This window comes from Zea mays, chromosome 1 (genome assembly GCF_902167145.1).
Source record: "Zea mays cultivar B73 chromosome 1, Zm-B73-REFERENCE-NAM-5.0, whole genome shotgun sequence".
Lineage (NCBI taxonomy): Eukaryota > Viridiplantae > Streptophyta > Magnoliopsida > Poales > Poaceae > Zea > Zea mays.
In genome coordinates, this window is record NC_050096.1 from 19,954,557 (window position 1) to 19,981,602 (window position 27,046).

General features: G+C 48.2%; 1 protein-coding gene across 3 annotated transcripts; it reads right to left on the bottom strand.

The window, feature by feature from the left end:
- Window positions 1-96: 96 nt before the first annotated feature.
- LOC103631862 (calmodulin-binding transcription activator 1) lies at window positions 97-25,422 on the bottom strand. 3 transcript variants are annotated; one of them, XM_008653689.4, is made up of 13 exons: window positions 24,989-25,422; window positions 23,225-23,344; window positions 21,953-22,068; window positions 21,749-21,837; window positions 21,562-21,604; window positions 4,193-4,343; window positions 3,965-4,087; window positions 3,540-3,859; window positions 2,696-3,064; window positions 1,877-2,568; window positions 1,226-1,802; window positions 625-954; window positions 97-488 (listed from the first exon to the last, which is right to left on the bottom strand). In XM_008653689.4, exons 1-13 carry the CDS (start codon window positions 25,026-25,028, stop codon window positions 378-380), a joined length of 3,081 nt encoding a protein of 1,026 aa, XP_008651911.1. In that variant the 5' UTR covers window positions 25,029-25,422; the 3' UTR covers window positions 97-377. The 3 variants fall into 3 exon arrangements, with proteins under 3 accessions (XP_008651911.1, XP_008651919.1, XP_008651928.1); XM_008653697.4 differs by having other exon boundaries at window positions 3,965-4,084; window positions 24,989-25,420; XM_008653706.2 differs by lacking the exons at window positions 21,562-21,604; window positions 21,749-21,837; window positions 21,953-22,068; window positions 23,225-23,344; window positions 24,989-25,422 and adding an exon at window positions 13,833-14,016.
- Window positions 25,423-27,046: the final 1,624 nt, after the last annotated feature.

Genomic DNA, 27,046 nt, shown 5'->3' on the forward strand with positions numbered 1-27,046 from the left:
CATATATGCAATGCGATCGGTAGAATTTACAAGCGAGGGGGCTTGAACCAAAGCCCTCAACTGAACAGACTTTACAGAATCAAGGACAATTCGACATGTTTAATACACAAACATTTGTTTATGCAAACTGGTCGGAAGTTTAAACAAGTCAGCCGTAGATATATATCCATCCCATTCCCAAGGAGTCCTCAGTAAATATGTTTTTCCTTCTGTACAACATATACTGTACAAAACACTACAGCTAAATGACTAAGAGCTGAACCAAACTAAAATATATACACGCTAGATATGGTTAACTTAGCAATGCAACTACGGGTCATCAGTTTGGTAACACTAACATACATGTAAGTAATTTACAAGCATAAACACACAAGTTGCTATGACCAAGAAGGCATTGGTATGTCGTCATCCCATAGCTCTTTGAAGTCGCTCATAAAGAAGCCTTCGTCCATCTCGGTCGACTCCTCGAGCATCTTTTCTTGCATGGCCTATTATACCAGCAGTAAGGAAATGTGAAACCAACGGATCAATAGTCCCATTACAATTCCATCAGTTCAGAGCAGAAGAATGGGCAAGTCAGTTGATAAAGCTAAGCTAGGAAACAAAAGAAGAAGACCTCGATACCTTCGATTCTTGGATTTTAGTCACAACAGTCAGAATCCTTTGATACTGATCCCGAGCGTCTGGGTACTGAGCCATCGACTTCACTCTGGCAAGAGCTTTCTGCAGCCTTTCTTCGGTTTGTTTCCGTCCTTGTTGTAAGAAATCATAATCATCCTCAGGTTTATTTTGGATCAAATTACTACTGCTGCCCACCGTTGCACCTTCTGTAGACCGAAATCCACGCAACCCGGCCCCTTTTCGCCTCCAACGCAATATGATCTTCTCCACTATTCCAACAGACCAAATGATTTTACGATAATGCTTCCTCACTTGGTGACCTCGCACATGAGCCTAGCCAGGAGACAATGACAAGTTTCAGCGATGATTGCTAAAATAGAACTATTTGATTAAAAAAATTGAAATAGCGTCAACAACATATCTTGATTATCCAAATATAATTCGAACTGAGCACTCCATGGTTCACAGAAAATTTGCCAGAAGGAAAATAGATTTTTTTTTTTTTTGCATGGTATACTCAAACAAATTGCGGCTTGAATGATACACTATCAACTAGAACATTCAGCGGATCACTATTCATGTATAATACATCAAATAACAATACCTGGATCTTGACAATGCGCTGTCTGATAAGTAGAAATTCCTTTCTTCCCTTCCATCCACGGTACTTGTTCTGTATTCGAGTTGCAGCAGCATGCAGGGGATCGAGCTGTACAGGTTTAGATGGTTTAACAGATAAGAGTGATATGGCACGGTCATCTGATACTGCACCATTGTCATCCTCATACTGAACTGCTTGCTTTCTCTGGAAAGACTGCACCCTGAAAACTTGATATATACGAGCGGCAGCTTGGGCAGCATTTCGAATAGCACCTAGTGAATCTCCCATGGATCCAGCTTGAAGACCTTCACCTGCTAATGGTGATGCTCTTCTTTCAGTAACATCTCCAATACCAGGCAGACCGGATATTTCTGGCGGATTGCTCCCCTTGCCTTCCTTAAGATCGAGGGTCTGAAGATGACTTGTTAAAGAAGACTCGGCCAAGAAACCAGAGATCCCCTTGTATCCATTAGCTGATGCCAGATCAGCTGGTGTGCTTCCTGTAGGGAAAATTGGCGTTGGGTCTGTCAAAGCTCCAGGAGCCGCACCAAGTGCGATAAGTGCAACAACTGTTCGCTCTCTGGATAACAGGTGAAACAACATCAGTATGCATATAGAATATGTGCATATACAATATCACTCTGAAACGCTTACCTGCCACAAAATGCAGCCCAATGGAGTGCAGTCCATCCATGAGCATCTCTGAAATTTATATTCACACCAGCAGAAACTGCTGGCCTTATCACCCAATCATAACCTAGGGCAGCTGCCAGATGAAGTACACCTTGCCCTTCGTCATCTAACACATTGGGGCCTTTGCCACCATCGCTTGCTTTGTGGACAAGCCAGATATGCAATTTTTCCTTTAAGTGCTTTTCAAAGAACTCATCCTGATCATCATCAGTGACAGGCTCATTATCACTAGCCAATTTTAGCAACTGCGACCAGGAATCATTGTCTGTCATCAATGAGCTTATCTTCTTGCTCAAATCAACCATCTCCTTAGTGGGGTTAGATACCGTTGCCTGGTACTCATTGTGTCCCAAAGACAGCAGGTTATCAAGACGCATCTGGAGATATGTTTTGTTTGTAGCACCATGTGGACTTGGGGCATCCATGTATTGAGTAACACTTGGCCGGAACTCAAACTCTCGGATTTCGCTGCAGGCCAACCTGTTGGTACATGTGACATAAAAAGGAACCCTGCCAGGTTTGTGTGACGGAGAATAACATCTGAGAATCCCATCAGCTGAAATCTCTGCTGGAACTTCGACCTCACCAAACATACATGACCACTTGCATCTTTTAAGCTCAGCAGAATTTAAGAATTTACCGTTAATGAGAACCTGGATGGTATGCAAGATACGTAATTAGCAGCTAAAGAAGACTAGATTCAAAGAGCCATTAGGACAAAGCTATTACATTTCCAAGACTTTTGAGCCAAGAACATTAGAAAAGCTTTAGAAGGCATACCCTAGTCTTGGAGCCCGCATATGTCCAGCTTGGAGAAAAATCAACTATACTGAACAGCTGCTCTTGTGCGAGCACTGGGTCAATAGTACATTGATCCAACTGATCACAACTTGATGTTTCAATGATATTATTGGTCTCTTCACTGTTCCAATACACTCCAGAACTGGACTTAATTTGGGAATCTACTTCACCAAGTGCTTTGCTCATCCATCTCGTGAAACTATCACTTTTCTTAAAGCTGTCCTTCAGCATTTCAGAAAGATTAGACGAGCGAGTTTTCAAGAGAGGGTAACTAATAGTTTCCTCCAACGATCTATCATTTTGCTGGAAACTGTCCTCTGAAGGAATTGAGCTGATAGCACCAGGTAGCTGAAATCAAGTAATTTGTCATTTAAGTTACATCAAAAATCGGAGCCAGCAATGGCAGTGGAGTACTAGTATTGTGAAACCTAATCAAATGTAACTGAACTGAGTCTGCACAAGAGCCTACAATATAGACTTCCTGCCATACTAAAGATAACATAGTAGTTTTATCCATGAAAAATAAAACCATGAAATCAAATTGTAAAGAAACAACATTTTTGTGCCATTTAGAAGTTCACTAATGAGGGGAATTGAAACTATTAACTTCCATAATCGGAGCTTTAATAGGTACTACTTCCTAATTTTGCCCTTGTGGAATTAGTTTAGCTTGCATACATTTTTTGTACTCCATGTGTTATTAAACTTCTATGCCAGTATTGCTGTCTGCAAAATAAGCCACATGCAGCTGCCTTGTTTAACTGTTACATAACATGTGGTCACTACCCAACCTTCTACCATACAGAAATGTACTTCATGATACCTTCCATACTGATTCTTCATTGGTGCCTACAATCTCTGCATCCTTGATACTCAATCCATTACTATATACTTCATGAAATGTGAAGGATTCATTTCCATGTTCTTCAGTGAAAGGAAATAATTCTGAGGGAACAGTACTTTGAGGTGTGGACATTTGGAGGAAAGGTTTAACAAGGCCATTCAATGATGATGGATCCAACTGATTATCTGCTCCATTGAATTCAATTGCAAGTCCAGGCTCATTAAGAGTAACTGGTAAGGCATCTTGACGAGAATAAATGTCTGTATTAGTCACTGTAGCTGGGAAACCTTGAAGGTTACCTAAACATTTTGTGTAGCAAAAGAATAGATGTCAATTCAACTTCAATCCATAATGGATAAACTATTTGAAATGACTTCCAGGAAAAAATGTATAATGCTACTGGCCTAGAGGCAGTGCAGGAACGTAGGAGCTTGGGATAGAAGTGCCAATCACAGGTCCACCTCCATTTTCATGGTGCTGCGTCCAAGAGAAAGGGTGGTATCCGGCTCCTCCTGAATATATATCTGCTGCAGCGAATTTGGCTTTAGATACGCTGTGCATAATTGGAATGTGTATCAGTAAAGTATTCCAGTAGCTTTATGCAGAAGAGAATGGATGGCAAACAGTTATACCTGATTCTGTTTCCTCGTATTCTGAGGCTTGTCCGCTAAGAGAGTTTCCACCCTCTGTAGTTTGTGAAGGCAACTGGCTTAAAGGGCTATCCGTACGAGCAGCTTGAAGCATATCATCATGTCCTCTAATACGAGAAGTTGATTTACCGCCCTGATTGTGATATCCAAACATGAGAGAGGTGATCGAAAATTTTTAAGCAGGTAATTCAAGAAGAAAAGCGTTTGTTCCCAAAAGATAGGAAATGATGATGCAAGTTCAGAGTTTGAATCAAGTTGACGACAAAACATAAGTAGCCAAAGTAAAAAAAAATGCAAACAAAAATTAAAAAAATGGCTTATTGAACCAATGTAAAGGTAGAGATGACTCAGTGTGTTTCCATGTTTGAGACAAATGAATGTATAGAGATGGAAGTCGTACAACAGAATTGTATATCACATGATGCCTACAGCCTACTAGGACTAGTCCTGTAAGAGAATGAAATGCTTAATTATATTGCATAGAGGAGGGTTACAACATATAGACTCAGAACCCTAACCCTAATGGGCCGGTAGCCCAATAGTGGTGCCAGCGCACAAACAGAGAGAACACACACTATCTAACATCCACCGCAGTCGCAACGGGGGCACCGCACACGATGAGACTAGAGTAGTAGCCGAAGGTAGGAGCCGACGGGTTGAAATCCCCCCGCAATCGCAACGTCGTGAGGGTGCGAATGTTGCAGCTGGAGTGAAGACCAGTGTGCACTCCAAGAAGACGATAGCTCCCAGATGACGAGGTAGCCGAAGTCGAGGTGGTCGTGGCTGAGAGACACTGTCATGTGCGGGCGCACATATAGGCGCCGCCGTGACGCGCGCCGCGCTGCAGAGCGCGCTGAACGCGCACAGGTGGAGGCCACAACCAGTGGCTAGATTTAGAAATAAAGATAAGGCTAGAGAATAAGATTGAGATGAGAGAATAGTGGAGAGTTAGTTGGCAGCAGATAAGTCCAAGAAAATAGGAGTTAGTTGAGAGTTTATAGGAGAAGTTGGTTAGCCATAGGGCTATTTATAAGCCACATGGCAGCAGGGAATAAAGCAAGCAAGATTATTATTTCTTAATCTCTCTCTCTAAACAAGCCGACAGCTGAGGGGAAAAACCTCACCGGCGACGACGGACCGTGGCTACGAACTCCGTAGTCAGGGGCCAGCTACCCTAGGTCGGGAGGTCCTTGACAACCTGGTGTCGCTATCCAGTCGTTCCTCGACTTCTTCTTCCACCCAGCCGCAATCCCAGCCAAGCCCACCAACCTCGCCGCCTTACGCCGACACCACCTCTACCATGGCCGAGCCAACCACCTCTGATTTGGCCAAGATGATCGAGACCCTGACGTCGACGGTCGCCGCCCTCCAATCCTCTGTCGCCGAGCTCCAGAAGGGAAAGATCTCCTCGTCGGGCGGCCATGGGACCAATGATGGGCAGCACCACAATGATCGATCGCCGCGCTTTCAAAAGATGGATTTCCCCCGCTATGATGGGAAATCTGATCCACTGATTTTCACCAGTCGGTGCGAATCGTATTTCCATCAGCAGCGCATCATGGAGGAGAAGGTACGGATGGCCTCCTACAACCTTGAGGAGGGCACACATATGTGGTACCTTATGGTCCAGGCGGACGAGGGCATGCCATCCTGGCGTCGCTTCACGGAGCTGTTGCACCTTCGGTACGGGCCGCCCCTGTGTTCCGCGTCATTGGCCGAACTGGCGGAGTGCAGGCGCACCGATACGGTTGCCGAGTACCAGGACCGGTTCCAGGCCCTGCTTCCTCGCGCGGGACCACTCCAGGAGGCGCAGCGGGTACAGCTCTTCGTCGGCGGACTCCAGCCGCCACTCAGCATCGACGTCAGGATCCAGAATCCTCAGACGCTGGCCGCCATGAGTCTGGCGCGCCAATTCGAGTTGCGCGAGCAATTCATCGCCCCAGCCGCGCGCGCTCTTGGGCGTCCTCTGCTGCCGGCCCCTACCGCCCGGCTGGCCCTACCCGCGCCGCCAGGAGCCAAACCGGCCGCGCCGGGGACCATTACCGTCGAAGGCCACACCATCAAGCGCCTCTCGCAGGCAGAACAAGAAGAGCGCCGCCGCCTTGGCCTCTGCTACAATTGTGACGACAAATTCACAAGGGGCCACAATCGCATCTGTAAGCGGCTGTTCTTACTGGAGGGCCTTGAGGAGGAGGAAGATGAGGCTGTCGAGGATGCCGGGACTGAGGAGACACCGGTATTCTCCCTCCAGGCTCTTGCGGGCGTGGCGCTCACCGACACGATGCAGCTGCAGGTCACGCTGGGGGCCACCTCCCTGGTCGCCATGCTGGATTCAGGTGGCACCCACAACTTCATATCGGAAGTCGCGGCTGCACGCACGGGCCTGCCCCTCGAACACCGGCCACGCCTCACGGCCATGGTCGTGAATGGGGAGCGCGTCGCGTGTGTGGGCGTCATCCGCAATGCACCACTGGACATCGGCGGCCACTGCTTCCCTGCTGACCTATACGTCATGCCTTTGGCGGGCTACGACGTGGTCCTGGGCACCCGGTGGCTGGCAGCGCTGGGACCGATCATGTGGGATTTCAGCAACCACGTGATCTCCTTCACCTTCTAGGGCAGGGCGTTCTGCTGGCAGGGGCTCGCGGCCTGCCGACCGGCTGCTATCAGCACAACCACCGCCACCAATACGCTCCTCGACGAGCTCTTGGCGGACTTTGACGACGTTTTCAGCGAGCCTCGCGGCCTACCTCCCCCACGCAGTCGGGACCACAGCATCACCCTGGTGCCGGGGGCACCGCCAGTGGCAGTACGCCCGTATCGCTACCCAGCCCTGCACAAGGACGAACTAGAGCGTCAGTGCACAGCTATGCTGGACCAGGGGCTCATTCGGTGCAGCAACTCCGCGTTTTCGTCCCCGGTGCTCTTGGTCAAGAAACCGGATGGCTCGTGGCGGTTCTGCGTCGACTACCGCGCGCTGAACGCCATAACCATCAAGGATGTGTTCCCCATCCCGGTCGTCGACGAGCTGCTGGACAGCTCCATGGCGCCACTTCTTCACCAAGCTCGACCTCCGATCCGGATACCACCAAGTCCGCATGAGGCCGGCCGACATCGACAAGACAGCGTTCCGGACGCATGACGCCTTCTTCGAATTTTTGTTCATGCCGTTCAGACTCTGCAACGCGCCGGCCACCTTCCAAGCTCTCATGAACGACGTGCTGCGCGCTTACCTCCGCCAGTTTGTGCTTGTCTTCTTTGACGACATTCTGATCTACAGCTCATCCTAGGCGGACCACCTGCGCCACCTCCGCGTTGTCCTCTCGGTGCTCCGACAGCACCGTCTCTTCGTTAAGCGTTCCAAGTGCGCTTTTGGCGTGGACACCGTCGCCTACCTCGGCCACACCATCTCGGCGTCGGGCGTGGCCATGGATCCGACCAAGGTGCAGGCCATCTGTGATTGGCCGCAACCGCGCTCGGCCAGGGCGGTGCGTGGCTTCCTCGGGCTCGCAGGCTACTACAGGAAATTCGTCCACAACTACGGCATCATAGCAGCCCCCCTCACCGCTCTCCTGAAAAAGGAGGGGTTCCGATGGAACGACGACGCAGCGGCGGCCTTCAGTACTCTCAAGGGGGCCTTGACATCCGCACTCGTACTGTCGCTCCCTGACTTCACCAAGCAGTTCGTCGTAGAGTGCAACGCTTCGACGTACGGCTTCGGCGCGGTGCTCGTCCAGGAGGGCCACCCCATCGCTTTCTTCAGTCAGCCGGTGGCTCCACGTCACCGCTCCCTCGCAGCTTATGAGCGGGAGCTCATTGGCCTGGTCCAGGCCGTTCGCCACTGGCGGCCATACCTTTGGGGGCGGCGTTTCACCGTCAAGACAGACCACTATAGTCTCAAATACTTGCTCGACCAGCGCCTCGCCACGATTTCGCAGCACCATTGGGTCGGCAAGTTGCTGGGGTTCGACTTCTCCGTCGAGTACCGGTCAGGCTCCACGAACACGGTGGCCGACGCCCTCTCCCGCCGCGACACTGAGGAGGGCGCCGTGTTGGCCATTTCTACGCCGCGCTTTGACTTCATCGGCCGCCTGCGTCACGCCCAGGCTACCGATCCGGCACTGGTAGCCATCCACGACGAGGTGCGCCGAGGCACCCGCACCGCGCCCTGGTCGGTCGTCGACGACATGGTTGCCTACGAGAGGCGCCTATACATTCCCCCTGCCTCTCCACTACTGCAAGAAATTTTGGAGGCCGTCCACGGCGACGGGCATGAGGGCGTCCACCGTACGCTGCACCGGCTCCGCCGTGATTTCCATTTCCCCAACATGCGACGTTTGGTGCAGGAATTTGTGCGGGCGTGCTCCACTTGTCAGCGGTACAAGTCCGAGCATCTCCATCCAGCAGGGTTGCTCTTGCCTCTACCCGTGCCCTCGGCGGTTTGGGCCGACATCGCGCTGGACTTTGTGGAGGCGCTACCCCGCGTAAACGGGAAGACGGTGATCCTGTCCGTGGTTGACCGCTTCAGCAAGTACTGCCACTTCATTCCACTCGTGCACCTGTACACGGCAGAGACGGTGGCCCAGGCATTCTTCACCGACATTGTGCGCCTCCACGGCGTTCCGCAGTCCATCGTCTCCGACCGCGACCCCGTGTTCACCTCGACGTTCTGGCAGGAGCTCATGAGGCTTATGGGTACTAAGTTTCACATGACGTCCGCTTTTCATCCCCAGTCGGACGGCCAGACGGAAGCCGCCAACCGAGTCATAGTGATGTACCTGCGCTGCTTCACTGGAGATTGCCCCCGCCAATGGCTGCGCTGGTTGCCGTGGGCTGAGTACACCTACAACACCGCGTACCAGACTTCGCTTCGGGACACACCGTTTCGGGTGGTGTATGGCCGAGAGCCACCTTCCATCCGCTCTTATGAGCTGGGGGAGACGAGGGTGGCAGCCGTCGCCCGGGACATGGAGGCTCGGGAGGCCTTCCTGGAGGAGGTCTGGTACCGCCTAGAGCAGGCCCAGGCGACCCAGAAGCTTTACTACGATCGGCACCACCGTCAAGTCTCCTACCAGCCGGGGGATTGGGCCCTCCTTCGTCTTCGGCAGCGGGCAGCTTCTTCAATGCCCAGGACCACCGCGAGCAAGCTCAAGCCTAGCTTTGTGGGGCCCTACCGCGTCGTCGAGCTCATCAACAACGTCGCCGTTCGCCTGGCCTTGCCGCCGGGGGCATGCCTCCATGATGTGTTCCACGTGGGTGTCCTCAAGAAGTTTGTCGGCGTTCCACCGGCGTCCCCGCCTGCCTTGCCAATCATCCACAACGGCGTCGTGGTCCCTGAGCCGCTGCAGGTTACTCAGGCACGCTTAGCGCGAGGCGTGCGTCAAGTTCTCGTCCACTGGAGGGGCGAACCGGCCGAGTCTGCTTCCTAGGAAGACCTCGACGAATTCCGCAGCAAGTACCCAGACTTTCAGCTCGAGGACGAGCTGGGTCTCGAGGGGGGAGAGATGTCATGTGCGGGCGCACATATAGGCGCCGCCGTGACGTGCGCCGCGTTGCAGAGCGCGCTGAACGCGCACAGGAGGAGGCCACAACCAGTGGCTAGATTTAGAAATAAAGATAAGGCTAGAGAATAAGATTGAGATGAGAGAATAGTGGAGAGTTAGTTGGCAGCAGATAAGTCCAAGAAAATAGGAGTTAGTTGAGAGTTTACAGGAGAAGTTGGCTAGCCATAGGGCTATTTATAAGCCACATGGCAGCAGGGAATAAAGCAAGCAAGATTATTATTTCTTCATCTCTCTCTAAACAAGCCGACGGCTGAGGGGAAAAACCTCACCGGCGACGACAGACCGTGGCTACGAACTCCGTAGTCAGGGGCCAGCTACCCTAGGTCGGGAGGTCCTTGACAAACACGCAGCAGTAGCTTGTTCTTCAGGAGGGGTCGATGTTCGAGCGTCAACCATCGGCGGGGCGACACAAAAGGACAGCAGCAGCCTCGAGGGCCTTCTGGCTTCTTTCCTCGTCCGGTCGTCAAGGAGCCCCGCCAGGGAGGCCGACGGCAGCGCATGTGTCTGCGCAGGTCAGGGTGGCCGCACCCGCGACAGAGTAGAAGGGGTATCAGCGGATCCGATCGAGAAAGCCACGACAGTGACGGATCCAACCATGAAGACGGCGATCCGGCCAAGGGGACGACGGGTCTAGCCGGGAAGGTCGCGACAGCGGTGGAATCGGCCGGGAAAGCCGCGATAGCGATGGATCCTGCAATGGAGGCAACAAAGGGGTGGGCCAACAGGGCAGTTCCAGCCGGGCAAGGGCATGCGCCGAATTCAACCAGACGGGGGCGATGAGTGATGACGCCGACGAAGGGAGAAGCGAGAAGAAGAGGCGCGGAGCGCTGCTAGGCGCTGGCACGGGCAGGGAGGTGGCCGGGGCAAGGGAGAGGGGGCGCACCGCCGCTGGCCATAAACGCGCCGGAAGAGGGGCCGCCGCGCCAGTCGCGTCGTGCTAGGGTCGAACGGCCAAGGGGAGCGAGTGACGGGGCCGTCACGCCGGCGGGGGAAGGGCCAACAGCCATTAGTGAAGGGAGCGCCCGCGAGGCCACGATGGCTGCAGGCAGGCTCGCCCACGAGGCCACGGCGGCTGGCGCGGGGCGGGGCCGCGGAGAGGCCCGCCCGTGGCCAGCAAGGGGAGGATTGGACGAAGTAGGCGGCGACGGGCGCAGATCTGGCGCCAAGGAAGGGTGGCGTGGGCTCGCCGGTGAGCAGGGGGAGAGAGCCCCGCCCGTGTCCGGGGATGCGGCGACGCAAAGGAGCAGAGGAGGTAGACCTATGCGTCGGCGCTGAGGGGCGCAACCAGGGGATTGCTGGAGCTCACGTCCATGGACAAGGGGGCCGAGCGCCGGTGGAGGAAGATGGATACCTACGGGAGCAAGAGAAGAGGGGATGGGGAGGAGTGTCCCCCAGGAGGGAACGACGAACCTCCCGGGGACGACGGCGCCGGAGGGCCCTGGTGAAAGGGAATTAGGCTTACACCTATTTCCTAAATTGTTTTTGGTGGTTCAATTGCCCAACACAAACATTTGGATTAACTAGTTTGTTCTAGTTTATAAGTTCTACAGGTGCCAAAGGTTCACAAAAAGCCAATGAAAAAGACCAAGAAAGGGGTTCAACAAAGAGAGCAGGGGATAACCGAAGGCACCCTGGTCTGGCGCACCGGACTGTCCGGTGTGCCACCGGACAGTGTCCAGTGCACCAGGGGACTTGAAGCTAAACTCACCACCTTCGGGTAAACTCAGAGGCTCTCCACTATAATTCACCGGACTGTCCGGTGTACACCGGACAGTGTCCGGTGCTCCAAGGAGAAGCGACTCTGAACTCGCCAGCTTCGAGAATCCGCTCCGCTATAATTCATCGGACATGTCCGGTGTACACCGGACTGTCCGGTGAGCCAGCAGAGCAACGGCTACTTCGGCGCCAACGGTCACATGCAGCAGCATTTAATGCGCGCCAGAGCGCGCAGAAGTCAGGCACGCGCGTGACGGCGCACCGGACAGTCTACAGTACCTGTCCGGTGCACCACCGGACAGCCAGGCGACCCCACCAGTCAGAGCTCCAACGGTCGAACCCTAACGGCCGGGTGACGTGGCTGGCGCACCGGACAGTGTCCGGTGTACACCGGACTATCCGGTGCGCCATGCGACAGCAGGCTTCATCAACGGCTAGTTTGGTGGTTGGGGCTATAAATACCCCCAACCACCCCTCATTCAAGTCATCCAAGTTTTCATACTTCTACACCTTACAAGAGCTCTAAGCATTCAATTCTAGACACACCCAAGTGATCAAATCCTCTCCAATTCCACACAAAGCCTTAGTGACTAGTGAGAGAGATTTGTTGTGTTCTTTTGAGCTCTTGCGCTTGGATTGCTTCTTTTTTCTCATTTGCTCTTGTGATCAAAACTCAATTGTAACCGAGGCAAGAGACACCAATTGTGTGGTGGTCCTTGCGGGGAAGTTTTGTTCCCGGTTGATTTGAGAAGAGAAGCTCACTCGGTCCGAGGGACCGTTTGAAAGAGGGAAAGGGTTGAAATAGACCCGGCCTTTGTGGCCTCCTCAACGGGGAGTAGGTTTGCGAGAACCGAACCTCGGTAAAACAAATCCTTGCGTTTCACTTCTTCACTCACTCGCGATTTATTTTTACGCCCTCTCTCGGACTCATTTATATTTCTAACGCTAACCCGGCTTGTAGTTGTGATTAACTTTGTAAATTTCAGTTTCGCCCTATTCACCCCCCCTCTAGACGACTTTCAATTGGTATCAAAGCTCGGTGCTTCATTGGAGCCTAACCACTCGAAGTGATGTCGGGAGATCACGCCAAGAAGGAGATGGAGACCGGCGACAAGCCCACTACAAGCCACGGGGAGACTTCATCGGAAGAGTCCCGCAACAAGAGGAAGGAGAAGAAAGACTCCTCCAACAAAGGGAAGGGGAAGGAAAAGAAATCCTCTTCCCACAAGTCGCATCGGAGAGGCGACAAGCACAAGAGGATGAGGAAAGTGGTCTACTACGAGACCGACTCTTCATCACCATCGACCTCCGGCTCCGACGCGCCGTCCGTCACTTCTAAGCGCCATGAGCGCAAGAAGTATAGTAAGATTCCCCTACGCTACCCACATATTTCAAAGCGTACTCCTTTACTCTCCGTTCCATTAGGCAAACCACCGGTTTTTGACGGTGAAGATTATAACATGTGGAGTGATAAAATGAGGCATCATCTAACCTAACTCCACACAAGCATTTGGAATGTGGTTGAGTTTGGTGTACAGGTACCATCCATAGGGGATGAGGACTACGACTCGGACGAAGTAGCCCAAATCCACCACTTTAACTCCCAAGCCACCACTATACTCCTCGCCTCTGTAAGTCGAGAGTAGTATAACAAGGTGCAAGGGTTAAAGAGTGCGAAGGAAATTTGGGACGTACTCAAGACCGCACACGAGGGAGACGAGGTGACAAAGATCACCAAGCGGGAGACGATCGAGGGGGAGCTCGGTGGCTTCATGCTTCACCAAGGGGAGGATCCACAAGCCATGTACAACCGCTTGAAGACCTTGGTGAACCAAGTGCGCAACCTCGGGAGCGAAAAATGGGATGACCATGAGATGTTCAAGGTTATTCTTAGATCACTCGTTTTTCTTAACCCTACGCAAGTTCAATTAATTCGAGGTGATCCTAGATACAAGCTAATGTCTCCCGAGGAGGTTATAGGAAAATTTGTGAGCTTTGAGCTAATGATTAAAGGCTAAAAGAAAATCATCGAGCAAGGCACCTCCTCCACGCCCGAAGCACAACCGGTGGCATTCAAGGCGACGGAGGAGAAGAAGGAGGAGTCTACATCAAGTAGACAACCAATCGACGCCTCTAAGCTCGACAATGAGGAAATGACGCTTATTATCAAAAGCTTCCGCCAAATCCTCAAGCAAAGGAGGGGGAAAGATTACAAGCCCCGCTCCAAGAAAGTTTGCTACAAGTGTGGTAAGCCCGGTCACTTTATTGTCAAATGTCCTATTTCTAGTGACAGTGACAGGGGCGACGACAAGAAGGGGAGAAGAAAGGAAAAGAAGAGGTACCACAAGAAGAAGGGCGGCGATGCCCATGTGTGCCGCGAGTGGGACTCCGATGAGAGCTCCACCGATTCCTTCTCCGACGAGGACGCCGCCAACATCGCCGTCACCAAGAGACTTCTCTTCCCCAACGTCGGCCACAAGTGCCTCATGGCAAAGGACGGCAAAAGGAAGAAGGTTAAATCCAAATCCTCCACTAAATATGAGTTCTCTAGTGATGATAATGCTAGTGATGAGGAGGATAACTTGCGTATTCTTTTTGCCAACCTAAACATGCAACAAAAAGAAAAGTTAAATGAATTAATTAGTGTTATTCATAAGAAGGATGATCTCTTGGACTCACAAGAGGACTTCCTTATTAAAGAAAACAAAAATCATGTTAAGGTTAAAAATGCTTATGCTCTAGAAGTAGAGAAATGTGAAAAATTATTTAGGGAGCTAAACACTTGTCATGAGACTATTGACAACCTTAGAAATGAGAATGCTAATTTGTTAGCTAAGGTTGATTCTCATGTTTGTAATGTTTCAATTCCCAATCTTAAAAATGATAATGTTGATTTGCCTGCTAAGATTGAAGAATTGAATGATTCTCTTGCTAGCCTTAGGATTGAAAATAAAAAACTGCTAGCTAAGGCTAAAGATTTTGATGTTTGCAATGTCACTATTTCTAACCTTAGAAGTGAAAATGATATATTACATGTTAAGGTTGTAGAATTAAAATCTTGCAAACCCTATACATCTACCATTGAGCATGTTTCTATTTGCACTAGATGTAGAGATGTTGATATTGATGCTATTCATGATCATATGGCTTTAATTAAACAACAAAATGATCATATAGCAATATTAGATGCTAAAATTGCCGAGCATGACTTAGAAAACGAAAAATTTAAATTTGCTATAAGCATGCTCTATAGTGGGAGACGCCCTGGCATCAAGGATGGCATTGGCTTCCAAAAGGGGGACAATGTCAAACTTAATGCCCCTCCGAAGAAATTGTCTAACTTTGTTAAGGGCAAGGCTCCCATGCCTCAGGATAACGAGGGTTGCATTTTGTACCCTGCCGGTTATCCTGAGAGCAAAATTAGAAGAATTCATTCTAGGAAGTCTCACTCTGGCCCTAATCATGCTTTTATGTATAAGGGTGAGACATCTAGCTCTAGACAACCAACCCGTGCTAAGTTGCCTAAAAAGAAAACTCCTAGTGCATCAAAGGATCATGACATTTCATTTAAAACTTTTGATGCATCTTATGTTTTGACTAACAAATCCGGCAAGGTAGTTGCCAAGTTTGTTGGGGGCAAACACAAGGGCTCCAAGACTTGTGTTTGGGTACCCAAAGTTCTTGTGTCTAATGCCAAAGGACCCAAAACCGTTTGGGTACCTTAAGTCAAGAACTAAAATTGTTTTGTAGGTTTATGCATCCGGGGGCTCAAGTTGGATCATCGATAGCGGGTGCACAAACCACATGACGGGAGAGAAGAAGATGTTCTCCTCCTACGAGAAAAACCAAGATCCCCAACGAGCTATCACATTCGGGGATGGAAATCAAGGTTTGGTCAAAGGTTTGGGTAAAATAGCTATATCTCCTGACCATTTCATTTCTAATGTTTTTCTTGTCGATTCATTAGATTACAATTTGCTTTCCGTATCCCAATTATGTCAAATGGGCTACAACTGTCTGTTTACTGATGTAGGTGTCACTGTCTTTAGAAGAAGTGATGATTCAATAGCATTTAAGAGAGTGTTAGAGGGTCAGCTATACTTGGTAGATTTTGATAGAGCTGAACTCGACACTTGCTTAATTGCTAAGACTAACATGGGTTGGCTCTGGCACCGCCGACTAGCCCATGTTGGAATGAAGAATCTTTATAAGCTTCTAAAGGGAGAGCGCATTTTAGGATTAACAAATGTTCATTTTGAGAAAGACAGGATTTGTAGCGCATGTCAAGCCGGGAAGCAAGTTGGTACTCATCATCCACACAAGAACATCATGACGACTGACAGGCCACTGGAGCTCCTACACATGGATTTATTCGGCCCGATCGCTTACATAAGCATCAGCGGGAGTAAGTACTGTCTAGTTATTGTGGATGATTATTCTCGCTTCACTTGGGTGTTCTTTTTGTAGGAAAAATCTCAAACCCAAGAGACCTTAAAGGGATTCTTGAGACGGGCTCAAAATGAGTTCGGCTTGAGGATCAAGAAAATTAGAAGCGACAACGGGACGGAGTTCAAGAATTCACAAATTGAAGGCTTCCTTGAGGAGGAGGGCATCAAGCATGAGTTCTCTTCTCACTACACACCACAACAAAATGGTGTAGTGGAGAGGAAGAATCGAACTCTATTGGACATGGCAAGAACCATGCTTGATGAGTACAAGGCGCCGGATCGGTTTTGGGCCGAGGCGGTTAACACCGCTTGCTACGCCATAAACCGGTTATATCTACACCGAATCCTCAAGAAGACATCATACGAACTCCTAACCGATAAAAAACTCAATATTTCATATTTTAGAGTCTTTGGTAGCAAATGCTTTATTCTTGTTAAAAGAGGTAGAAAATCTAAATTTGCTCCTAAGACTGTAGAAGGCTTTTTACTAGGATATGAGTCAAACACAAGGGCATATAGAGTCTTTAACAAGTCCTCAGGACTAGTTGAAGTTTCTTGTGACGTTGTGTTTGATGAGACTAACGGCTCTCAAGTAGAGCAAGTTGATATTGATGAGATAGGTGAAGAAGAGGCTTCGTGCATCGCGCTAAGGAACATGTCCATTGGGGATGTGTGTCCTAAGGAATTCGAAGAGCCTTCAAATGCACAAGATCAACCGTCCTCCTCCACTCAAGCATCCCCACCAACTCAAATTGAGGATGAGGCTCAAAATGATGAATGAGAAGATCAAGGAAATGAGCCACCTCAAGATGATGGCAATGATCAAGGGGAAGATGCAAATGATCAAGACAAGGAGGATGAAGAACCAAGGCCGCCACACCCAAGAGTCCACCAAGCAATCCAACGAGATCACCCCGTCGACACCATCCTCGGCGACATTCATAAGGGGGTAACCACTAGATCTCGTGTTGCACATTTTTGTGAGCATTACTCTTTTGTTTCCTCTATTGAGCCACATAGGGTAGAGGAAGCACTCCAAGATTCGGATTGGGTGATGGCGATGCAAGAGGAGCTCAACAACTTCACTAGGAATGAGGTATGACATTTAGTTCCACGTCCTAACCAAAATGTTGTAGGAACCAAGTGGGTCTTCCGCAACAAACAAGATGAGCATAGTGTGGTGACAAGGAACAAAGCTCGACTTGTGGCTAAGGGATACTCCCAAGTCGAAGGTTTGGATTTCGGTGAAACCTATGCACCCGTAGCTAGGCTTGAGTCAATTCGTATATTATTAGCCTATGCTACTTACCATGGCTTCAAGCTTTATCAAATAGACGTGAAGAGTGCCTTCCTTAACGGACCAATCAAGGAGGAGGTCTACGTTGAGCAACCTCCCGGCTTTGAAGACAGTGAGTATCCTAACCATGTTTATAGGCTCTCTAAGGCGCTTTATGGGCTCAAGCAAGCCCAAGAGCATGGTATGAACGTCTAAGAGATTTCCTTATTGCTAATGGCTTCAAAGTCGAAAAGGCCGATCCTACTTTATTTACTAAAACTCTTGACAATGATTTGTTTGTATGCTAAATTTATGTTGATGATATCATATTTGGGTCTACTAACGAATATACATGTAAAGAATTTAGTAGGATCATGACACAGAAATTCGAGATGTCAATGATGGGGGAGTTGAAGTATTTCTTAGGATTTCAAGTGAAGCAACTCCAAGAGGGCACCTTCATTAGCCAAACGAAGTATACTCAAGACATTCTAAACAAGTTTGGGATGAAGGATGCGAAGCCCATCAAGACACCCATGGGAACCAATGGGCATCTCGACCTCGACACGGAAGGTAAATCCGTCGATCAAAAGGTATACCGGTCGATGATTGGTTCATTACTCTATTTATGTGCATCTCGACCGGACATTATGCTTTCTGTATGCATGTGTGCAAGATTCCAAGCCGACCCTAAGGAATCTCACCTTACGGCCGTAAAACAAATCTTGAGATATTTGGCGTATACTCCTAAGTTTGGGCTTTGGTACTCTCGGGGATCCACATTTGATTTAATTGGTTATTCCGATGTCGATTGGGCAGGGTGCAAAATCAATAGAAAGAGCACATCGGGGACTTGCCAGTTCTTGGGAAGATCCTTGGTGTCTTGGGCTTCTAAGAAGCAAAATTCGGTCGCTCTCTCTACCGCCGAAGCCGAGTACATTGCCGCAGGCCATTGTTGCGCGCAATTGCTTTGGATGAGGCAAACCCTGCGGGACTATGGTTACAAATTAACCAAAGTTCCTCTTCTATGTGATAATGAGAGTGCAATCCGCATGGCGGATAATCCCGTTGAGCATAGCCGCACTAAACACATAGCCATTCGGTATCATTTTCTTAGGGATCACCAACAAAAGGGGATATCGAGATTGCATACATTAATACTAAAGATCAATTAGCCGATATCTTTACCAAGCCACTAGATGAACAAACTTTTACCAAACTTAGGCATGAGCTAAATATCCTTGATTCTAGAAATTCTTTTGATGTCTTGTACACATAGCTCATAAATATAACTTTGATCATGTCTCCTTTATATATATGCTATGACTAATGTGTTTTCAAGAGAATTTCAAACCAAGTCATAGGTGTATTGAAAGGGAATTGGAGTCTTCGGCAAAGACAAAGGCTTCCACTCCACTCCATAACTCATCCTTCGCCGTCGCTTAAAGCAACTCTCCAACTTTGGTATAATCTTCACTCATATTTTATTTGCCAAAGGGGAGAAAGTAGTTAGAAACGGGCCTATATTTCATTCTAAGTATCCGTTTTTGGCGATTCATGCCAAAGGGGGAGAAAGTATTGGCCCAAAGCAAAAGGACCGCACCACCACCTAATTTTAAAACTAATGATTTTCAATTGGTATATTTCAAATTGGTATCTTATTGTGTTCTAAAGGGGAAGAAAGTAGCACTTTCAAAAATTGGTATCTTAAAAACCCTCTTGAACACTAAGAGGAGAATTTTATTGAAAGGGGTGTTTTGTTTAGTCAAAGGAAAAGCATTTAAAACAGGGGGAGAAAATTTCAAATCTTGAAAATGCTTCTCAAAATCTTACTCATTTACCTTTGACTATTTGCAAAAGAACTTTGAAAAGGATTTACAAAAAGAATTTGCAAAAACAAAACATGTGGTGCAAGCGTGGTCCAAAATATTAAAAATAAAGAAACAATCCATGCATATCTAGTAATTAATATTTATTGGCTCAATTCTAAGTAATTTTTGCACTTACATTTTGCAAACTAGTTCAATTATGCACTTCTATACTTGCTTTGGTTTGTGTTGGCATCAATCACCAAAAAGGGGGAGATTGAAAGGGAATTAGGCTTACACCTATTTCCTAAATTGTTTTTGGTGGTTGAATTGCCCAACACAAACATTTGGACTAACTAGTTTGTTCTAGTTTATAAGTTCTACAGGTGCCAAAGGTTCACAAAAAGCCAATGAAAAAGACCAAGAAAAGGGTTCAACAAAGAGAGCAGGGGATAACCGAAGGCACCCTGGTCTGGCGCACCGGACTGTCCGGTGTGCCACCGGACAGTGTCCGGTGCACCAGGGGACTTGAAGCTAAACTCACCACCTTCGAGTAAACTCAGAGGCGCTCCACTATAATTCACCGGACTGTCCGGTGTACACCGGACAGTGTCCGGTGCTCCAAGGAGAAGCGACTCTAAACTCGCCAGCTTCGGGAATCCGCTCCGCTATAATTCACCGGATATGTCCGGTGTACACCGGACTGTCCGGTGAGCCAGCAGAGCAACGGCTACTTCGGCGGCAACGATCACCTGCAGCAGCATTTAATGCGCGCCAGAGCGCACAGAAGTCAGGCACGCGCGTGACGACGCACCGGACAGTCTACAGTACCTGTCCGGTGCACCACCGGACAGCCAGGCGACCCCACCAGTCAGAGCTCCAACGGTCGAACCCTAACGGCCGGGTGACGTGGCTGGCGCACCGGACAGTGTCCGGTGTACACCGGACTGTCCGGTGCGCCATGCGACAGCATGGCTTTATCAACGGCTAGTTTGGTGGTTGGGGCTATAAATACCCCCAACCACCCCTCATTCAAGTCATCCAAGTTTTCACACTTCTACACCTTACAAGAGCTCTAAGCATTCAATTCTAGACACACCCAAGTGATCAAATCCTCTCCAATTCCACACAAAGCCTTAGTGACTAGTGAGAGATTTATTGTGTTCTTTTGAGCTCTTGCGCTTGGATTGGTTCTTTCTTTCTCATTTGCTCTTGTGATCAAAACTCAATTGTAACCGAGGCAAGAGACACCAATTGTGTGGTGGTCCTTGCGGGGAAGTTTTGTTCCCGGTTGATTTGAGAAGAGAAGCTCACTCGGTCCGAGGGACCGTTTGAGAGAGGGAAAGGGTTGAAATAGACCCGGCCTTTGTGGCCTCTTCAACGGGGAGTAGGTTTGCGAGAACCGAACCTCGGTAAAACAAATCCTTGCGTCTCACTTCTTCACTCACTCGCGATTTATTTTTACGCCCTCTCTCGGACTCATTTATATTTCTAACGCTAACTCGGCTTGTAGTTGTGATTAACTTTGTAAATTTCAGTTTCGCCCTATTCACCCCCCCCCCCCTCTAGGCGACTTTCACCTGACGACTGCTTGCAGCCGCTGGTAGTGGCGGCCGTGGGTGTGGGAGGGGAGGAGAAAACCTAGTTATGATACCATGTAAGAGAATGAAGTGCTTATTTATATTGCATAGAGGAGGGTTATAATATATAGACTCATAACCCTAACCCTAATGGGTCGACAGCCCAACAGTGGTGCCGGCCCACACACACAGAGAACACACACTGTCTAACAAGTACAATAACTGAAAATATAATATTCGAATTATTATACAACCAACTGAAGATATAAAGTTTCAATTATTATTTTACATATATGTTTTGTTAATTGATTGATTCAGTGCATAAGAACTGATGCAAATTCATGATAGCGACAAAGCATTTCAGTATAACCTATGTATAAATAGTTTAATAACTGGTTTAGAATAAAAAACGAGCATATTTAGTTTAATTACTTGTTTAACTACTCCAAATAGCATTGAACTGAGGTGCCCCAAAATTCTACTGCAAGTGTACAACATAACAGAAGCCCACGATACTTGTTATACTTGAACTTGAATAAAACTCTCAGAACATGGAAAAAAAGACCGGACCTAGTACCAAAGGTTCCCACATGAATGGGGTCTAGAAAAGAGATAAACCAAAGCAAGCTTTCTCCCGCAAATATAGAGAGACTGCTTTGAACCCTCGACTTGGTGACTCAGTGAGACAACTCTCAACATTGCACCAAGCTTGCCCTTCTAATTCTCAAAACATGAAATGAAACAAATTGTTTACAACATATTGGCTACATTATAGTAAAGATAAGCTATGTGATTACTATCACAATATACAATACACAAGAACTTGATGTAAAGAAAAAACACATTTAACATAAAAAATTCTACAATGCAGCATTTAGGATGATGAAATCCAATTTTCTGAAAGTACAATGGACAAGTAGCTAAATACATATATAGACCAGAGTAGGATTAGCAATAACCTTGACTTCAAGATAATGTACAAGTACAATGTGCATAAAATCCCTGCAAAACAAGTAGAATCAATTGTAAGTTACCATGTGTACATTAAGACAAAATACAAAACTCATGAACCATGAGTTGTCAGCGTGCCTTAAGCAACATAATCTAAATTGCAATACTACAAAAGTATCACAAAAGAACACTTACTCCTCCAACATCCAATAACTCCTCCTCTGAAAGTTTTCATTTCCTTCACCATGAGCATAGTAGCAATGAAGCACATCAACACTTCCAGACTAGATTAGTAAACAATTGTCAGTTTTGTTGCCCTAATGGCTATACTCACTTAACAACTTATAGTATGCTATAATTGTACATAGGAAAACCTTCCACTATTCAACTTTGACGTACTTTTAATCTTTCATGAGCTTCTTTGACAGTTTTTCCATCCTTTTTCTTCCTCCAACTATGGCCATCCTTCCGGAAATATCTCAATACTTTCCGATCAAACAAGAAAAGTGAACCACCTAAAGCCAGCAATAAAAGAAAATATTAGTAAGATAAACAGAAACATCAAAAAGTGTTAGATTGTCAATGTCTATTGGACCTAGAGCCTGGCCCAAGAGGCTTCACCATTTATTGGGTACTGCAAATGAGCACCACCCCCATGCATTGTTCCTTCAGTATCGACAATATACTCTAGACATACTTGAGCATGCTGGCATGGTGAATTGTACGTTGTGTGCAACTCCAGTGGATGCTCGGGCGAAGGTTTTCTCTGGCGTTGGTGCTCCAGTCAGTGATCCCACTGCCTACCGGAGCCTTGAGGGGGGCCTTCAATACCTCACCTTCATCAGGCCAGACATCTCTTATGTTGTTTAGCAGGTGTGCCTCCACATGCATGATCCACGGGAGCCACATCTTACCGATGTGAGACAGATTCTCTGGTACCTTGGAAGTACTGTTACGGCCTTATTCTCCGATGTTCCTCACCAATTGAGCTCATCATCTACACCAACGCTGACTGGGCAGGTTACGCGAACACGCATAGGTCCACCTCCATCTACATCGTATTCCTTGGGGGCAACCTCGTCTTATGATCGCGGAAGTAGTAGCATGTGGTCTCCTGCTCGAGCATCGAGGCAGGATATCGAATGGTGGCGAATGGTGTGGCTGAGATGTCCTGGCTTTGCTTGCTACTGCATGAGCTCCAAAGTCCTCTCACCAGGAGTGCCCTTGTCTACCGCGACAAGGTCAGGGCGATCTACCTCTCCATTGACCCCATCTAGCACCAACATATGAAGCATGTCGAGATTGATCTCCACTTCGTTCGCAAGTGCGTCGCCATCGAAGGTGTTCAAGTCCTCTAGGTTCTGATGATTTTGCAGTTTGTCGACATCTTCACCAAGGACCTATCCTCCTTGGTATTCTCGAAGTTTTGATCTGGCCTCAAATTTTGTATAGGCTAGAGTTTCGACAACGAGGGTTGTTAGACTGTTAGTGTGTCTTCGACCTAGAACCTAGCCCAAGAGACCCATTAAGGTTGTAACACTAGGTTATGTAATCCTATCTCCTATCACTGTAGTGTATTGCATTCTCTTTCCTCTATCAAAAAGAAACTAGCACCTTTTGGAGGAACAACAATAAAACATAAACAGTGTTCAGCAGAAATGAGTGCCATACTTGGAGGTCTATTTGGTGGTTCTGGGGCAATGTGGAAATTTCTGTAATTTTTAAGTATTTCACATATCTCAGCGGGTCGTAGCCATCGGTGTTGTGCTTCCTTCAATATCTGCTCAATATCTGTTCCAAGTTCATGAAAGCAAGGGTTAGATAATTGAATATAATGGCATGGTTAAAAGGATTCATAGGAACATGGTCTCAAAAATATTTAAATTAGATTGAAGTAATAAATGATAAGTAGCTTTCACAAAATGGAGTTGCCTGACCATTTGACTCACGTGTACAATAAAACTTAATATAGGAGTCCAAGCAAATCAACTAAAACTTAATATAGGAGTCCAAGCAAATCAACTGGCTTTCATTGGAAGTGAAACCCTAAGGACTAAGATAGTGTTTGATTCACGTAGATGCAACGTGACTTGCGGCAGCTAATAGGTCCCATTATTCAATGTTTATTCCCACACTCATGCAATCGATTCCTACTAGCATGGGATACCATTCTATATAAAACTCATACAGCTCAAAAGCCGATGTAATTCGTCGTTGTCTCCTGCAATCATATCCCCTTTGCCTTTCTTACCAATTTAGTAACCAAACAGTTCGTAAGATGTATCTACAGAAAATAACTTTGAAAGTGGAGGTGGACACAAAAAACAGTTCATCATACCTTGGTTTGGAGCCTCAAAATCTCTTTCAAGTGTACTTTACCACTTAGGTATTGTTTGGAACCTCTAGAGCTAATAGTTAGTCAGCTAATAAATTGTTAGCTAGGATTTATTAGCCGTGAGTTAGCTAACAATTAACCAGGGTATTATCTGAAGGTGTTTGAAACCTCTATAGCTAATTTTATCAGCTAATTATTAGCTCTAGAGGCTCCAAACAGGGCCTTAGGACCCGACAACTCAAAAATTGTTAAACTTCTGAAACTGTGACCCTATAAAAAATAAAAAATAAAAAATAAAAACTTAGTTAATCTGTCATGTGATATCCCCGATGCATGCACACCTCAACAGATCTGGAAAGTCTTATAACCCAACCAGAAGCCGAAAGGCAGCTCCATCAGACCTCAGTTCATGCTACAACAGCCACTTGAACACGAGATTCTTACAAAGAAATCCTCTTGCTAAGCTCTTCAAAAGTTCTGGGTTGGCAACCCAGTCACTGGTATTACATGCTATCAACTCCAGTCCAAACCCAAGCACTGATCAATTTGACACAGGTACATCACAAGTCCCACAAAAGCAGGGTACTGAAATTCCGCCTTGAACACTGAACTTCCTCACATCACGACCCACCACCACCACCAAAAAAACACACACACCAGGCGTTGGCGATAGGTGCCACGTCTCGAGAAAATTTCAATTCCACCCTGAGAACACAGTGGACGCAAGACCTGAGCGAAATATTCTCGCAAACGCAACGCATGATGGGCTGCATACTGACCAAGGCTCCATATCCACATCAATTACTCCAGAAAGATGTTTCCTCGCGAATGCCAAGTTTGCACCAATCGCACACGCCCGTCGCCACCAACCCACGCGCACGATTACACGGGGCCAAATCACGGATCCAGCGACGAAACCAAGGGCTCCGGAACGCGCCGGTCGTGAGACAAATATATATAAAAAAAGAAGGGCCGACGTATTGAGCGTTGACCGAACATGACCGCCAACTCCATCAGGTGGATCAGGAGTTGAGACTTGAGAGCGAAACAGACGCCTGCGGCCTGCCTGAGAGAGGAGAAAGCCGGCTCAGTGCGCTCACCTAGCTGCGGCGCGACCGCGTGGCGCCGCGCCTCCGCCATCGCCGCGCGCAACGAAGCGGAACAAGACCAGGCGCCGCCGCGGAGTGAGGCCACCACCACGGCACCACAAGGCGCGAGCCCCTCCGGCCCTAGTGGCTACCGTTCCGATGGCGATCGCTCCGTGAGTCGGTCGCCCGGATTTGTCGCAGGGTTTTGTGGAGGAGTGGAGAGGTGCTGGGGGGGCCTGTGAGTGGCGTCCTCTGCTTGATCCCGGGGTTTTGGTGGTGAAGCGGGGAGAGAGGAGGAAAGAACTGGACGAGCCAACCGTCGACGAGGTGGGGTGACGACGAGTCAGGAGAGGGCGGGCTCAGCGAGGGTGTGGGCAACTGGGCATTGGAAGGGGGCGGTCCGTTGGAGCTGGGTCATCGTGGAAACTGCGAAATGGGAAGAGGGGCCCTTGCCGCTTGGCCTTTTCCGGGTTCCGGAGAGGTTGGCGGGGTGCCGCCGCGGAAGGCGTGGCGTGGGGCCGTGGGCGCCTGGCGGGCGGTTGGCGGTCGCGCCAAGCGTAGGCGTAGAGGTAGAGGCCACAATAGCCGTGCGAGCGAGAGCCGTGCCATGCCCGGCGCTTGAGTTTGCGGGTGACGACTTGTGCCCTGCTAACTTGCTGTCACGTTTCTTTGGTGAAAGAATGAATGAATGAATGAATGCACGTGTCGCTCTCGCTGAGACCGAGGAGCCCCAACGTGAAGCATGCTAGGACTACGAAATGTCCCCTTTTGTTTGCCTCTTCTCTACTCTGTCAGTTCCTTATTAATTGTCACCATAAAGAATATGAATATGTTGGTCATTTTTTCCCTTCGAAATTTAAATAAATATATAGGAAACATTACGGGCATTTCGTATGTTTAATTTAATTTACTACAAAAATAAATTTAATGATATGTCTGATAGTACTAATTATGTGTTATAAATATTACTGTTTTTTATATATTTTGGTAAAGTTGGATGTGTTTGGATTTTTGAAAAAAAAAACAAGAACGACGGTTTTTTGTACTCTTGTTCTTGTCTCTGTACTATACACAAGAAAAGAAGGTCCTGATCCTAACAGAGCTTGGTCTGAACGTACTCTAGCTATCTCCTCTTCAGCGTCCTTGCGCCTAGGATAGGAAAGGCAACCTTTGAAATGAAAGGCATATACTATTCAAAATTCGAACGAGTCCAAGAAATCCGAGAACGATGTTGATCTCGCGCGGACGGTACGCCGGGCGCATTTGGCGGGTAACGGGCCAGGCCATCAGCTGCAGCGTGCAGTCGTTATCTGTCGGCTAGCTGTCGCCGTCCTAGTTACGTTTTTTTTTTGGTTATTATTCGTCGTCAATTCAAGTACAGTAGTAGCACTACTGAGCACGCTTTTAACAAAGCCGGCACCCCAGGATCGACAGGTAGTAGCGAGTAGAGTCTTCGGTTATATTCCAACCGAGCGTCCAAATCCAGCTGGCCACAGTGTTTCTCCTGCTGCGAATTTGACTTCAGATTTCGGGACTTGGGACTTGGGAGTACTTTACAAGTATCGGATGCATGCTTCCAGTATATTCTCAATTTCTCATGAATCTGCAACAGTCAGTCTACAGCGGCCCCACCCAGTCTGATACATGGCTGACGTAATAAACACCCGCTACGTGTGATGAACCCGCGGCGCGGCGCAGTCGATCTGCGCTCGCTCGCAGTCGCAGTTGAAGAGATTCACATCGCTTTGCAGTTCAGTCACCGTTCTGCAGCAAGCAGGTCCCGCTGCTCTTCCGTCTTGAAAATTCGTGCAAGGTAACAATCGTAGGATAGTAGCAGTGCATCAGACAGTGACCTTGCACCTCATAACCTCATCCTTCCAGCTCAAGCACGCCTTGGTTAATTAGCGACAGTACTTTCTGAGCACCGTCCGTCTCCACGACGCGGACCTACGCTAAGCACATTTTTTTTCTTTATTCACCACACGGAACGTGTCGTCCGAAGCCGATCTTGGCCCAGAAACATGTTACACGTGTGCGTTGCCAGCACTCACCTCACTTCTGAATCTCACT